This window comes from Colias croceus, chromosome 5, assembly GCF_905220415.1.
Source record: "Colias croceus chromosome 5, ilColCroc2.1".
NCBI classification, from domain to species: domain Eukaryota; kingdom Metazoa; phylum Arthropoda; class Insecta; order Lepidoptera; family Pieridae; genus Colias; species Colias croceus.
The window spans coordinates 7,964,724-7,982,011 of NC_059541.1; the positions used below are offsets into that span (position 1 = coordinate 7,964,724).

Consider the following 17,288-nt stretch of genomic DNA (forward strand, 5'->3'; position numbering starts at 1 on the left):
ATATTTGTATGTTATACAATATAATATATGTGCCAATTTATTTATTTACTTACTTACTTAATAATACATATTACGAATTACGGACTAATCATTTTTCGTAGTTTAAGATTGATCTCACTTATCGGGACTAGGTTAAGAGTAAGACGTAAATCAAACCCAAAGCAATTTTAATCTATTTATAATGACAAATTAGTATTAGTTAGATTTTAGGGATATAAGTTAAAAACTAATAATCGGTTAAGTGCGAGTCGGACTCGCGGCACTAAGGGTTCCGTACAAATAAGCTTCTTTAAATGACCTCTTTTAATCGCAGTATTAATAATATTTTAAATTACATCTTGCTGTAATCATATGATAGCTGCCCACTATTGAATGTTTTACCGCTATTCGCTTTTGTCAATATCGAGCAAAAACTTACAAAAAAATTAATTATATGTTTGTTATAATTTCATTTAATTAATTATTTTTAAAGTGAATATATTTCTAAAGATACTATGAATATTTCAACATCCACGAAAAAAAAAATATTTGTTTGTTTTTTAGTATTTGTAAATATATCACCTCTAAAAATTTTCAATTTCTAATTTAAAAAAAATAATTAAATGTTTGTTATAATTTCATTTAATTAATTATTTTTAAAGTGAATATATTTCTAAACATTCTATGAATATATCAAGCATCCACGAAAAAAAAATATTTGTTTCTTTTTAGTATTTGTAAATATACCACCTCGAAAATTTTCAATTTCTAATATTATCACGGTTCATGAGATTCAGCCTGGTGACAGAATGATTCGTTCCCTTTCGCTACGGAACCCTAAAATTACGCAGTATATTCACGTACATTTACTTACGTAACCGTAAGTAGTTAGTTATAGGGGTACTAAGGTAAAAATGTAATTTTTAAAATCAATTTTTTCAGTAAAATCCAATTTCTAACAATGTCTGTGTTTATTCTTTAACACTATAATTTTTGAATTAATGGACAAAAAATAGCGTACTGCGTAGGTACTTTATTACGAAAGAAAATGTGTAAAGTAACTGAACACATTTTCGCAAACATGAGTTAAATATATAGGTATATGCACTTATAACAATAGGTCTTTTTTAGCTTAAAATTTTTATTTATCTTAAAAAGACTATAATTCTGATGATATTAATCATTCATAGAGCCGGACATACGTATTCTATCTGTTTCTATTCATTCATTGTGAGCGGTAGTAAGCCAATGACCGCTACGAGCTACGTAGTTGTAGTATACCCATAATAATTAAGGATTTACCTCAAACTTTAACTTGAAATAACTTTTGCATTTTGCACTTAAAAAGCAGCATCTTTCAGATTTACAATCGAAAAATATGCCGGTATTTAGCCTTTTTTGTCCAGTGATTAAAAACTGTGTATATTAATTTTGTTGCGTTGAATATTTTGAAACACACGCACATTATAGTCCTATGAATATTGTATTTTTATTTTATTATAAATTAATCAATTATGATCTATCTAAATTCTAATATATATAAATGATCAAATTAATCGCCATTTAGTAATAAGACACTTAAGTAAGAGTAAAAAATAGTTACTAAGGTTTATCTTTAATCTGTAATCTTTCGTAACAGTAAGTTACATCAAAATGTATGAGCATTATTACGGTCTATTTATTTAATCAATAAATATAATTTAAAATAACGATCGTGTATCATTTTGTATCCCCACCCGTTTATCATCTATCCCACATACGAACATTACATTTTAGGTTAGTAGTTATATTTATTTTAAACTAGCTGTTCGTCCCCGCTCTGCTCGGGCTGAAGGGAAATGTTATAAATAAATAATTGATATCTCCAGTAGTTTCTAAAAAAAATGTGCGTCTGACATGGTTTTTTGCAGGCGGTTAATGTGGGTAGTAATTAATAAGTATTTGCGCTTTACGTAGGTAGGTCATCTTACCTCAAGGTTATGTGAGCTTTCGTAGCGAGAGCTAAAACGAGTGTCAAGATACCTATTACCTACGTACATTTCTTTCATAATTGCTTGTATAGTATCTAAACAGTACCTACACGTTTTTAAAACCTCGATATCGTCGAAATATAAGTACAGTACATTATTATACATAATATTGTCACAGTTGCATTTTCTTTAAGTAAAATACTTAATTAATAAAAGTTCAAATATATAAGTAGGTACCTACCATTGAGGCTACCAGCCTACCAGGTGTTTCAAAAGGCGACCTATTTTTGGTTTAAATAATTGCCTACATAGGTAGAGCCTATTATTAACTTGACTATTCTATTTTAAATTAAAACTGCTCGATCGCTAAGAATAGCATGATATCATGAATTACATATTACGTAGGTACCTACTTATTATGTACGCTAAATCCACGTAAATTTTTCCGAAATCAGCTAAGACTAGGTAGAATACAGATTTTCGCATATAATATAAACACGTAAGAATGTGTGGACTGTGAATATGTACCACCTCTCTCGCACGCGAAAACCACTAAACAGATTTTAATGAAACTTGGCAATGATATAGCTTACTAGAATAACACATGTACTACAAAAATACTTGCTATTGCTCGCGGGTAAAAAGAGCTATAATAATAAAATGGAAAGCTTTCTTATGTTTATTTGTAGATACTAAAATAAGCTCAGAATACTCGAATTGTTAAAATTAATCCAGCATCAAATGGTCCCTCTTGAATATAGAGCTATTGAATGTAGAGCTTTTACGATCAATGCAAGTAAATAATTACTTTTCACTATTTATACTGAGCACATACTAGTGCATATTTTACCTGAATTCAGAAAACATTAGAAAATCCTACAACAAATTGTGTCCTTTTTCAATTTACATAATTTATTAAAAAAATAATTTTAATACACACGGAATATAGAAGAGAAAACTTTAATTAATAAAGATGAAGTAGATGTCGCAATTTAATTCAATATATTGAAATAATTTCGAATCGTTCATGCGTATCAAATTAAGGTAAATAAATCCAGGCTCACCCCGCTTCAAGGGATGAAACCGCAGTACTGTGGCGAGAGCCTCGTAGCGCGGATGGATGACCGAACGCGCTTTTCGTAACATAATAACAAAGAAATATATTGCTAATATCTAATTACCGTGCCTTTCGATTGAGTACTTGTAAACGATAAAGTACTAAGTAATGATAAAGGTTGGTGACATTCCTTTGTTTCGTCAAGTATTGTTGGATTATTAGATTAGTGCTCTTTGTGTACCTGGATACCTGCGGGTGCATGATATACTAAGAGCTTTATTATAGGCTCATAAATATTAATAAGTATCGATTCGTGAATTTCAAATGTTTTTGCTATTTTAATTACATGCATTTTTTTAATAAATAGTTGTAATACTTAGTACTTGCAATAGCAAGGAGTGATTGATTAAATACAATATAATTCATAAATGAATGCATAAAGCGCGTATACACAGTTTCATGTATTTATTTTAATAAACATGAATAATAATTAAGGTATTTATATATCTTTTAAATTATATATTTCACCAACTTAAAGCTTGTAAATGCTGGATGGATAATAATGGAGTTTTTTTTTTATAAATAAGTGCGTATATATACATAAATGTGTTTAATTTAATTTACCATGTAATAAAAATGAACATATCTAAATAAATATCAGAAAAAATTTATAAAACAATCAATTGTACCTGTAAAATTATTAACTTATATTACTCATAGCAATTAAAGTACATATGTATCTTTAAATTATTCTTTTTTGTATAAAATGCCATATTTCTTAAAACTTGTTTACAATGTATTTCTTTTAGAAAAAATTATACATGTGTAAATTTTTAGACTACACGAAGAGGAGTATAGTCACTATGTTGCTACTGATGATCGTATCGTTTATCCCCCTTGTGTGGGGTGCGTCGGGACCCTGCGAGCGCGCCCCGCCGCACGCTCAGCCCGCGGACGCACATTATAAATTGGGGGTAGCTGGAGACCCCGATTTATATCTACCGGGTGAACTTTACTCAGGTAATACTTTGTTTTTATGTTTGTTTATATTGCGACTAGCCGCTCTTACTACTAACTATACGTATACTGTAGATAAATATAATTTAGGGTTAATGTAACAGTCCAATAGCTTGAGAGTTTATTCGTCATAAAAATTAAACCGTGATTTACAAAATTTGTTAAATTGAATGTCGGATAAAAATTTGAAAAATACGCACAAATCCACAAAAAAATGAGTGAGATAAATAAAAAAGCTGTTTGCGACGCTACGGTAGCGCAAATTGGATGACCACTCGATATTGGGGTCAAGATTTCTACACCGTTTTTTTGCCTCGGAAAAAAGGTACCACGATGACTGCGCGACTTCTAAATCCCGTTCATTTAACTAACGCATTCTGGTTTTTATGCATAATATAATCGATGAAAGTTAATTCTCAGATATTGTAGAAAAACTGGATTAATTTTCTTCATAGCGAGACATGTAGAGTCTCGGTTTGGGTCTAAGGTTTGGGTAAATGCATTTCACACCTAGTTATTTCAATATATACTTAGTCGATTTTCGGAAGCAAATATGTGATTAAATTTTTGTGCCCTGAAATACTGACATTTATTTAAAATCGAACATAGGACATTTCGATTGTAGCGAGCATAGGTACCATTTTACCTGCTGTCATTTGTACATGTAATGTATGTTTTAAACCTAATTCAAGCTAAAATTGCTGTTCAATGAATTTCAAAAATTTGTATTCTATTAACTTTGTACAGGAATAGTTTCAATATATGGAAATTAATTTCCTAGTATGCCTCAACTATATTGAATACGTAATGCAATTTGAATAGAGTGTATGTATAGCCACAGACTGTATAGCCTATATCTATAGCTGCGAGAGCTCTGAGTGCGGTTAGGGATAACGCAATTATCGGCAGACATCTCGACACATATAATACCTACCTACTAGTATAGTATTATAATATTATCTGCGGATATAGGCACCTATGACCTACAATAGCTTTAGAACCAGCTTTCTAACAGAGCTTAAATTCAATAAGTTTATCAATTTTGTAGCTTTCTATATGTAAGTAAAAGAATATTTAAAATTGATCTGATATTTTTAAAGTTGAAACAACGAAAAATTCTACACGTGAAATTCCTTGAAATGCATAAAATAGTATACAAAGTGAAACAATGGTGGTTATTTTTTTTCAGTATCATTACAAGGTGTTGATGGTGGCCAAGGACCCACACCGTTTATAGGCTTTATCATTTGGGCGGAATTGGATCATGGTTTTAATTCAAGTGCCAACACTACTAATGTTACCATAAGCAATGAGTCTCCAGGTATATTTCAGGCTTATGATGCCCAAACAAAACCACATGAATCATGCATGCCCGCGGTGGATAATGCAACTGCACACCCTAAAACTGAAATACAGGTATATAAGGATGAGCTATCAGTTAAAAATGGTCAGAAGTATGGTTGACGATATATTTTTTCCACTAAGTAAATTTTCTAATGCTACGCGTTTCTAACACCTACATTTTCCGCCGAATTAAAAAAAAATGCTTTTGCTCTTCACTTTTTCCGCTATTTAAGCATTTTTAATGGTACAGTTTATGATAAACTTTTCTTTCAGGTGATATGGAATGCGCCGTCTGGTTCAATTCAAACATGCGTGCGTCTATGCGCACGTGCGTTCCACCCCGATACGGGCGCGGTTTCGTCCCTTGTGCGTAAGTTATGCCCGGCTCCTGTTTTACCCACGACGCCTGATAGGCAGCCTCCTATAGTGGAGCCCTGCTGCGCTTGCGATGAAGCTAAGTATGAGGTGAGTTGAAGATGTATTTGGAAATTTTATCGGATTTTATTTATTGTAACTTTTTAACTAGATATAGAGATTATACTCGTGTTCAATCAATCACAAGAATGGACTATGAAGATGATATCTATTGTGTTTTAATTGTATCTACTTTTTAATTCCATGTTAGTCGCATAGAAAATTATAATCTTCGATGTGCCCAAAATATTAAGAATGCTGATTGAGAATATACAAAATAATCGGAATATACTTACATATATTTTTTCTTATGGTAGGTACAAATTAAATAACAAGAATCTGCAAGTCCTCGTAATTTTTTTTCAAGTGCAGTCTGCAATTATTGACAATTTTCGTTAGGTAACCTTCGAAGGTCTATGGTCCCGTAACACGCATCCAAAGGAATTTCCACCGGAATCAGCTAGAGCTCATTTCGGAGATGTGATTGGTGCATCTCATACCGCGCAGTTCAGGGTGTGGCAGGAGGGTCGGGTGGCCACCGCTGGGTTGAGGAGATTGGCTGATGATGGGACCACCACGACATTGGAAAAAGAGCTGAAATCGGAGGTATGTTCTGTAATATAATATATTTTTGTACAAATCGACTGACTTTCATATTTGAATAGATCATTCGACTCGTTGAACTCGACTAACAGCTTTCTTCAGTAAAAGTTCGAATTGTGTATACTTTAATTGTTAAAGAAGTTTTGCTCCGTTTTAGTGTTTCGTGTGTCGTTCGTAAGTACGAAAAGAAATTAAAATAGCTAAATAACTCATATGGAATTTCGGGATATTATAATAGATTGTCTTTTAATTCTGTTTGTACAGAGCGATCACATACGCACTATAATCAAAGCTCGCGGCATATCCTGGCAGCAAGTGGTCGGCACTGGTATACCCAGTACCTTTGCAGTGTTCCGAGTGGACGCTAAACACCATCTGGTGTCATTAGCCTCTAAACTAGCTCCATCACCTGACTGGATTGTTGGCGTATCTGCGCTGGAGCTATGTAACTTGAACTGCACTTGGAGACGATCTGCAGTTCTGCCGCTATATCCTTATGATGCGGGGACGGACAGTGGAATTAGTTATACAGTAAGTGATTATGACATATTGTAGTTTATGTACCGTATCTATCATGTAGGAGAAAAATAGGAGTCAAGATTTATTGAAATTGTAGAGTCTTAACATTGAAAAAACAAATCTTACCAAATAACTCCTTTAGGTACAATTACATACTTTTTATTATATCAATTAACAAACATTAGATTATATATCGTAATCAGTCCAGACGCAGCCCAACCTTACCACCGGCGCCGGTTCGCGCGCTTCGCCCGGAGTGGCCGCGCGATGTTCGCTCGCCTTTCTACAGCTCTACGGGCGAGATGCGGCCATTTGCACGCCTTCGCCTTAATAGACTACGCTTGTATGAAAAGTCGTGTGATGTTACAGGTGTGTGTAGGTTTTTGTGGAAAATAAAAATTACGTGGAAATTGATTATGATTCTTAATGTTTTATGTGTGAATGGGCGCGTAAGGAATGTTTAAAGTGTGCTTTCAAATGTTTGAAATGAAAATAGAGCAATGTTAACGTTATATATCTTCTTTAATATATATAAATCTCGTGTCACAATGTTTGTCCTCAATGGACTCCTAAACCACTTAACCGATTATAATAAAATTCGCACACCATGTGCAGTTCGATCCAACTTGAGAGATCGGATAGGTTTTATTCCGGAAATCCCACGGGAAAGGGAACTATGCGGGGTTTTCTCTGAAAACGCGGGCGAAGCTGCGGGCGGAAAGCTAGTACATATATATAATACAGTTTTATAATACAGTTGTTAGGTTAACATCCCAACTAGCTAGCATTTTGAACATCACTTTAGATTATATCTTTACTATAAAGGCTCAGAACCAGGTAATGAGAAAACTCCCGAAGGAGTGATTCGTACTGGCGGAGGATCTTGCGCTACTCACGCGTGGGGCCCCTGGGGCCCTTGCAGCGTTACGTGCGGGGAGGGCCATGCGGCCCGCCAACGGCACTACTTGTGGCCAGCGAGGGCGAAGGCCGACGCTTGTAGGACTCCGCTGACAGACTATAGACGGTGCCAGGGACCGAGGTTGCATTGCAGGTGAGATTTTCGCCTAATGGAAGAATATTGTAAGAATATTGTGATGGAAATCAAAATGGCGAGCATTTTAAATGTGATCAGAAGGAAACTTGTTATTTACCTCATTACAATTTTTTGCAGCTACTAGCCTTTTACAACAAATCACCACATATGTCTGTTTTAAATAAAATTTGAATTAAAAACAAACATAGAGTACAATCGGAATACGAGCCGGATCCCGCGGAGTCCACGGGCCCGTGCGCAGTATCCCCCTGGTCGGAGTGGTCGCCGTGCGCGGGGTGCGGCGTGCGCGCCCGTACGCGCCACTACATCGCCCCACGCGCGCTCAAGCGCTGCAACGTGGGCTTTCGAGCGAGGATCGTGCTGAGCCAAGCCATGCCGTGCGAGGCGGGACCGTGCTTCAAGTGCGTGTCATTATGTGTAGTTGTAGAAATAATAAATAAACACTTTTTCAGCGCGATTTCCACTTAAATGGGTACCTACTATATTTTTTTTAAATCGCACTCATTAGATATCTTACGAGAAACTTTATAGGTTTTTGTAAGGAAAAAATGATTTGTATGCCAATGTTTCTTTTCATATATTTAATTATTTTTAAACATTCATATTTTTTTGTATACAGGCCTCCAGGACAATTTGCAAATGCATCTAACTACGATTGGTTCTTTGTGGTAAGTAAAGAGCTGTTTCTCCCTTTATTTATTTTCCAATTTACAAAATTTCGTAGTTATTATTTTACTTAATCAATTTTGAATATTATTATTTAATAAAGACGTCTATTTATTTATTTTATCCTTACGTAGGATAACCCACGCGGAGAGTGCGCGGTAACACCATGGGGAGCGTGGTCACCTTGTTCTGCGAAGTGCGGGCGTGGTCGCAGGATCCGGACTAGGATGTACATTTCAAAGGATCCAAGGGTTCAGAAACTGTTAAACAAACGGTTACTTAGCGACTGGAACCAGCGGTTCGCAGAGTTCCAGAACTTGGTACTTATGGGATATTACCTAAATACATATTAATGGTTTCTCTAAGACACAAAAAATACAATTTGATAATAAATCTACTGACTATAAAATAATAATAAATAGGTAGTTATTCGATCTAGCACACAGTGAAACATATTTTTTTCTCATCTTTTTTTAAAAACATTATTGATCAATGGCAAATATATATGTATATAAAACTTAGAAACAACTTCCAAATTCCAATTGAGCCTAAAACAACTCAAAGAAAATATAATATTCAATTTCAAAATTCAAAACCTATTCTATAGACATTCCCTGCTGAGAACATAACGAGTGACAATCCGAATGTAGACCTTCTAGTCCAGGAGCATCTAGACAGATGTCAGTTCACGTTGACTCAGCAAGAGGCTCTATGCGATGGGGACGACAGCTCTTGTGATGGTGGAATACCATTTGGTAAGTGTCGAAGCTATTAACTTAGTTAATCACTGATTTTTTCTGAATTTTCTGTATTTTTTTTCGGGTTCATAATAGCATAGTGATTAAATGTCCTAATTGGTGCTAACTATTAAGTTCGAATGAAGTTTTTGAACTTTTTTTATTTCGTGCAACAGCTGAAGTATATATATTTTCTACGGTCAATATGAAGACAAATTAATTTTGCGTTTTACTTGATAAGGATTCCGAGCCTAATCTATGTAGGTATACTGAGAACTTACTGCTTTTATATGATTTTTATGCGTCTTTCCAAACTATACAAGGCCAGCACGCAACGGTGTGAAACTAATCACGTATAGTTTGGAATTAACTTTTTTACAAAGTTCTTCCAATCTATACAACAGTAGTACGCAAATACTCGCGTATACTTTGTAGTGAAGTAAGTAAGAATAGCGCTCCAAAATATCCTCGTAACGCCCAGGCTATTTTTACCAAACATTGGCTTGCAGCCCAAGTACCTTTTAAAAGGTTCACATGGTGCGGACCCAGAGGTGATGAAATCTAAAAAAAGTGCCTTATTATTTCCGTACGAGCGTGGGATTTTTTCTGCATGTAAATGTATGTCAGTGGAAGGTTTTGAGACACTAAATAACCCCAAATTCGTTATTCTTTATTTAGGCATATGGGCTTTAATGTATTGCAAAACCCGATTTTGCAAAATTCGTATTTTTGATATTATTGATTAGCGGTAGACAATATAGGGTTTATTTTATATTACAAAAAACAATGAACATAAATATTTGGATTAATACATGTCTTCCAAAATTTTAATGACTAAAAACATATCTCACACTAACAATCTGAGAAAAAAATATCAATTTTTGAACAATATGATCATTATTTTCTGTACTTATTATTTTTAAAGGCTAGTTTATCACGTGTTTTAGGATTTCTATCAAAAGAAATCCACTTCCAACAGATGACAGAAGCAAAAATTAACAAGTTTCTAAATTGGACCCAAAAACACTATATAATAGCAACCCATATACCTTTTAAAATCAGAATGATAGTAGGTAAATTGATATATTTCTATAGAACTTTTAAATACTTAATTTTGCAAATAAGAGTTGGTTTTTAATAAAAAAACTATTATTTTCAGATTCTTCAGAACTGGAAGAGCTTTCTTGGTTTTGGTTTATGTTGTAATCCTCATCTCCAAATAGTTCATACTTTTCTATATCTGACTGATTTAAGCTTCATCTATTTGCTCCAAATTTGCTCATCTCTCATTGGGTTACCTGAAAAGGATAGGTACTAAAAGATTCTGTAACAGACTAAATAATTTACTTTTTAATATTACTAGCTTTCCGCCCGCGGCTTCGCCCGCGTTTTCAAAGAAAAACCCGCATAGTTCCCGTTCCCGTGGGATTTCAGGGATAAAACCTAGCCTATGTTACTCGTGGATAATGTAGCTTTCGAATGGTGAAAGAATTTTTCAAATATGCCAAGTAGTTTCGGAGCCTATTCAATTCATACAAACAAACAAACAAACAAAAAATCAAACCTTTCCTCTTTATAATATTTGTATAGATGAAGGAGAAAACGGTCTAAATCATAAGTTGCAAAGGCAAATCAAATTGATTAGTGGTTTATTCCCTTATACCTTTTAAAATCCAATAATATGTTAATACTCTTATACCTTCTAAAAGGTATCCAGATTTTACGAGGTTATTTTACACGTATATTCTTTATTTTCGCGTAAATCTAAATGTAATTATAATATTTACTTATTTGTCAACAAGCAGAGTAAGATACTCTCAGTTAAAAACCTAAGATTGCATCAATAATCATGGATTGAACTTACCACGTCCTCTAGTCAGTCGAGATGGCCAGACTTTTCGCCGGAAATTACATATATTTTATTTTTCTATTGGCACTATTGCTTAACCATAGACAAAAACATACTTTCCAGAAGCCGGATAAAAAACAGTAATTAGATTTGGCGCGTTATTTAAAATGTTACGGCGTTTTCAAATCAGATACTGTCAGATACCTTTAAAAAGGTACCGTGGGCGTTTATGTCATTAACGCGAGGTATTTCAACGCGACGCAAGATTTTAGGATGTGAAGTGTGGGGGGCCGTTCGCGTGACTCGCGCTCCTCGCGCTCCTCGCGTCGTTTGTTTTTCGTAACGTGCGCTATGCCACAGTGTAAAATATATCAAAAGTAAATTGTGATCAATTTTTATTATGTAAGCAATGTAAAAGTGTTTGTGTCAGATTGTAAATATAAAAGTAAATAAAGTAAGCATTTACAACTTTATAAACTGAGATAAGTAGGTACTAGGAATTTATTAATTAGCACAACATAATTATGGAAGTACTTGGTGTAACTAATAAATATTACTTGCTGCTACCAGTAGAAGCTTAGAGTATTATAATATTAGAATAGTATAGAGCGCGTGTATTGCACAAATTGCTTAGTGCGCATCGAAGGCAGATGAGCTATAGATACTATATAAATGTGTGTGTGACAAATAGGGATGGGTAGGTATCAATTGCGTGTTGAGCTATCGATAAGTTATGTAAATAAATATGTAACATAAGAAAATATATTGTTCAATATGTTATTAAAGGAGGAATGTATGAAGAAAGTATAAATATATGTAATTTTAAATAATAATGTAAAGTCTTCTATTAATTATAAGTAGTTTAAAAAAAATGTATAATTGAAATATCTGAAAAAACGTGTGGACTTCTTAACTATTAAAATTAAGAAAATAAAAGATCGGGTTTAGTACTATTTTTTAATAATAAATCAAATAATAATAGTATTTAATGTTAAATAAAAATAAGAATTAATTAATAATTTAAAATGAAATAATAAACAATATAAATATATATCAATTCTATACCTACCAAAACCTTCAAAAATCAATTTAGCGGTTAAAATATAATATCGTAACATGACATACTTTACATTTACACTATAATACATTCGCATTCATAATATTAGAAAGTGTATGATACAAAACACAACACAAAATTATTTTTAATATATTTTTAAAAGAGTTTTAATATTAGGATCAAATATTAATATGTTAAAATATAGTTTTTGTAAACTATCGAGTACAGCGTTGGTCAAGTCACATCACTACGATCACGTGGCGGCAGTAAGGTGTGCGAAGGGTGCGCGAGCGAGCCTGCGCGTGTCCGCCTCCCACTTCCCCTTGTATTTATTATCTAATATCTATTTATTTAATCAGGCATAGTATGGTGCTGAAACGAGACATAGAAGGAGCGTAAATAAACAGAATGGAAGCAACCTTATAACTCAATAAATAAAGTATATTTTTAAATGTAGTTCCGTTTATAGTAAAAGCCGCTTTGCGTGTTTTATTGTTTCGTCTTTCACATTCGTTACAAAAATTGTGATCGAGTAACGTCTACTGCACTCTTCCTAGTTTATAATGTCAACTAAAAAAAATGAGACACGAAAAAAATCTCAATCGTCACCTAGGAACGTATAACGTAGAACCTATAATCCCATATAATAATTACGGTTTCTGTATTCGAGGCATATATTTTATGGAACATATACCCCGCCAATAAGGAACTTTTACTGTAGTGATTAATAATTATTATAAGTCAATAATCATTATTATTTGACTATTATCAATTATTTTTTAACTAATAATCATTATTGTTTTTTTCCTTAAAATAAACAACTGTAATTAATAATAATACCCCAAAATTATGCAAATAATACACCAATTACGTAATAATAATCCATACTAATATTATAAATGCGAACGTAACTCTGTCTGTCTGTCTGTTACTCAATCACGCCTAAACTACTGAACCAATTTGCATGAAATTTGGTATAGAGATATTTTGATACCCGAAAAAGTGCATAGGCTACCTTTTATTGCGAAATATGTACCACGGGCGAAGCCGGGGCGGACCACTAGTATTATATATATAAAACAAATTATTATAAACTAAACTCTTATTTCACAGTAACGCAGCTTTTATCGTTTTGAAATAAAAGCATACGAGGTGAAACTTTATGACCAACTGATATTTTTATTCTGTGTCATCAAGTAACTACGTTTTTATCATATTAGTCAATTTACATACCGTTTCTTATAGTTTACTCTTTTTTTTGATACTGACACTGCTTTCTTCCGAATTTTGTTTGTTTTGTTACCCATTTTCAATAATTTATCGTTACTCAAAACGTAAAATCGAGCGGAGATAATTTGACACAGGTCCTACGTTAGCAAGCGCCTGATCAGGACTGGCGGGGTAGCGGGCAGCGCGGTTTGTAAAGAAAACGCTGGGCAACGTTAAGTTCTGAGATATAATGTATGTATGTATGTATTTAATAATTACAGGGCTTCAGTAGAAAACCAAAATTTAGCACGTTTTCTGCAGTACATCAAAATACATATCCTTATATAAAAATTATTTCCAAAATCAGAAATTTCTTTAATAAATAATTCGTTTTCGATCTTTATTTTAGCCTATTTTTATGATTTTATATGATCGACCAAAATACACGTGGTTGTGTAACAAATTAGCACACTTTTTAGGAAATATCTTGAAGTGTATTGATTATTTTTTGTAGAAGCGTCATATAATTGCAAATACATGAAAAATTTGATCTTGCAAACCAATTTTACTCCGCTTCGCTGAAAGGACTCCCCTTAAGTTGGATAACAGCTTGGGCCGGTACCACTATCGAGCTGCATGCCTTTTAATAGGTATCTGGGCGTTACGAGGTATACAGTGCCAGTACGCAATACGCATGCGGACTAATGTAATGGTGTATATTTCGGAGTAAGCGTTTATAATATTATTGTATTGCTGTTTTTAAATCTATTATTACAATGCATGTGTATGTAATGTTGCGTACTGAATACTGATCGTATATTTTTTGTATCGAGGATGCTTGTGTCTTCGTTCCCGACTATACTGCACGACTTACAATTGACAATAGTGCAAAAATGTAAGAATCTATTAAGTCCAGAAGAAGACGGTTGCAAGGTGAAAGAGCCCCGCTTCGCGGGGCTCCTTTTTTGTGTAGTTAAAAAAACACGAACCTAACCTAACCCATAGGTACCTTATCTGTTATCTATTTATTTTCCTAAGCTTACCTTAATAATATTTTTATTCCATATTTTATTGAATCAATAATAATCAAGAAGAATAAAAGTAGATAGATATAGCTGTACAAGTCTTTGATTACCTGTATATTTATTATTTCGCTCAAGCGTAAGTGGTGTAGTAGGTATATTTAGTTATTTTTTGCGTACTGATCGTGTATAGATTGGAACGAAGAAGCAAGCATCCGCGTTACAAAGTATACACGATCAGTACGCAAAATTCGTGTATATATTGTAATAACAAACTTAAAAACAGCATTACAAAGTATACACGAGCAGTTTCCTATGGTTGCGTTCTGGCTATGTATAGTTTGGAAATACGCGATTTTTATGAATTCAATTTATAATTCGGTTTTTCCTATAGCTATAGCTAGAAAATCCTTACCTTATTTTTATCACCAGAAATATGCAAATTACCCATATCAGTGGGTCCATGCCGAAGCTACGAGGAGCGTTGGTTCTTCGACTCCAAGCGCGGGATTTGCGAGCCCTTCGGGTATACAGGGTGTGGGGGCAACTCCAATAACTTCCGCGATAGACAGACTTGTGAAAAAGCATGTGTTGGACGAAATGATACGGGCACTGGTAATTATTTTATGTGTTTTGATGTTTTATGCAAGGTTAGCTTATGTTCTAAATCTTGGATCTGTGTTTAGAGAAAAGCATTTCAGTATTAAGACGACGAAGTGTAGGTTCTGGACTTCTTATTTTTTCCTTATTTTATTGTTTATTTTATAGTAAAGTGACTGTTTTCGGGAAAATAGATAATTAATGCATAGATTGATACATATATTTTTCATATTCATAATAGAGCTGGTTATTTTGTAGTAATCCCACCCGTAGTAGAGGCGAGCACTAAAAAGCTCAAAGCGACACCACCTGCGGTCGATAATGAAGTACTACAGAACGACGCTCCACCGGTTGGTGAGTTAACTACAAACATACATAAAATCATGATTTTATGGGTTACAATGTAGAAATCAAAATATAATGAATAATGAAGTCATTTGATAGAATTACTTTAAAACAACAGGGACATAGAGATTTAGATTGAATTTGCAGGATCAAATAACGTAGAATGTTGTCAGAATCAGCAAATTGCAAATAAAACTCTGCTTCCTGAATTATTACATGTTTTTTCATATTTGATTTGTTAATGAATACAAAGAATGCAAGGTTTAATAGTTAAATGTTTGTGTATATTGATGGTGGTCAGAAGACGTGAACTGCGAGATGGGTCCGTGGCTCGGCTGGTCCGAGTGTTTCGGAGAATGCGATGTTGCAGTTAAACTTAACTTCAGGCTCGTTCAGGTTTGTTGTGTTTTATTATTTGTTAATGGATTAATGGTTTTTATTTAATTTTATAGATTCTAATGTAATTTATAAATAATTAATATTTTATTTTTTAATTCGCAAATCGTCGCACTACCAAATCACAACGGTAAGGCAAACCATGCGGGTTCAAATATTTGAAATACAACTTTTTCATATTTTAATTATTTACTCTTTGTTTTCTATTTGCGAATTTGTATTCTACTATTAGTTTACAAGTTTTCACGTAACGCGGTCGTCAATGACCTTCACAGACTTAAAATTAGCACTAGCTTTCCGCCCGCAGTTCTGCTTGCGTGTTATTGTAAGAAAACCGTTCTACACATTCATAAATTTAGGTACTGCTTCAAGTTTTGTATAGATACTTACGTGCTAAAAAAATAGATCGAAGAAGCTAAATAAAAAAAATCATGCCAAGTGTTTGTGACGCTACAGACAGACATAATAATAAATCAATAATTATGTACGTACCTATATCACTCGTGCACTATTTCGTGAATTTTATTGATTATAAACAAATGGTTTTGTTTATTCTGCAGAACAATAAAAATATGTAACGGCCTTTCAGTAATAAAGGAAACGATAAGGTTAGAAAGAAATAGATTTTATATTTAACACAAGGTTTTGGAACCGACGCAGTTGTTAATTATAAAACATTTCGTTCAATAACACAGTTTGATAATAATAGATGACAGTTTAAATAATAAAATATCGTTCAATAGATAATATTTTGTAATATAAGATTCTTATGAACACTGATAACTCTTTAATTATTTTTGTTGAATTAATAACCAGGCGCTGAAATTCATTATCAATAATATGAAACATTTTAACAATTATTAAGACATGACTAGTTTTCATATGCGTGGAAGTAAACTTTTACGTAGGTAGAGCTCCTTATTTATAATCTGAAATATTTAAGTAACAACTATGTAGGTACTTTTTAACATTTTTTAAATACTTACATAGTGAACTTTTTCTGCCAGTACCAACTTGTAAACAATTTTTCTGTCTTATTATAATTATTATCTGTCTCTATTTTTATTCTTTTTTGCAGCGTCCCGCCTCCGGCTTAGGAAACCCTTGTCAGAAAGTAGTGAAAAGCCGTATTTGTAAACCGAGACACTGTAAACATAGTAACGTCTCAGATACCTTAAACGTTGAAGATAATAATAATTATGAATAGTATATGTAATTCATTCAATGTACTTGCAAATGTACGTTTTGTTTAGGAATCCAGTAATAGTGCATTGTAGGCATTGAGATAATATAACTACGTATGGAGGAGACACCACGATCAAAATCTGTGCGCCATTTTACAACATAAGTGATGTAGGCGGTGTCGTCTCCATATGTATATCTCAATGGTTGTAGGTATCATTTTTCAGATACTTCTTTGTTTACACAAATCAAAGTAATAAATGTTTTA

General features: G+C 33.4%; 1 protein-coding gene and 1 long non-coding RNA gene across 4 annotated transcripts; one reads left to right on the plus strand and one right to left on the minus strand.

Moving 5' to 3' along the window:
* Window positions 1-3,046: 3,046 nt before the first annotated feature.
* LOC123691958 (spondin-1-like) lies at window positions 3,047-17,217 on the plus strand. 3 transcript variants are annotated; one of them, XR_006751462.1, is made up of 16 exons: window positions 3,047-3,183; window positions 3,844-4,026; window positions 5,213-5,439; window positions 5,641-5,832; window positions 6,181-6,387; window positions 6,649-6,915; window positions 7,107-7,272; window positions 7,729-7,954; window positions 8,146-8,358; window positions 8,577-8,625; window positions 8,758-8,943; window positions 9,231-9,378; window positions 14,930-15,112; window positions 15,356-15,451; window positions 15,733-15,838; window positions 16,917-16,969. XR_006751462.1 is itself a non-coding variant. In XM_045636553.1 (16 exons), exons 2-16 carry the CDS (start codon window positions 3,870-3,872, stop codon window positions 17,043-17,045), a joined length of 2,541 nt encoding a protein of 846 aa, XP_045492509.1. In that variant the 5' UTR covers window positions 3,047-3,183; window positions 3,844-3,869; the 3' UTR covers window positions 17,046-17,217. The 3 variants fall into 3 exon arrangements, 2 of the variants coding, with proteins under 2 accessions (XP_045492509.1, XP_045492510.1); XM_045636553.1 differs by having other exon boundaries at window positions 15,744-15,838; window positions 16,917-17,217; XM_045636554.1 differs by having other exon boundaries at window positions 15,747-15,838; window positions 16,917-17,217.
* On the minus strand, window positions 10,425-11,434 carry LOC123691959. The gene is made up of 2 exons (XR_006751463.1): window positions 11,225-11,434; window positions 10,425-10,658 (listed from the first exon to the last, which is right to left on the minus strand). It is a non-coding gene; the product is annotated as an uncharacterized LOC123691959 (long non-coding RNA).
* Window positions 17,218-17,288: the final 71 nt, after the last annotated feature.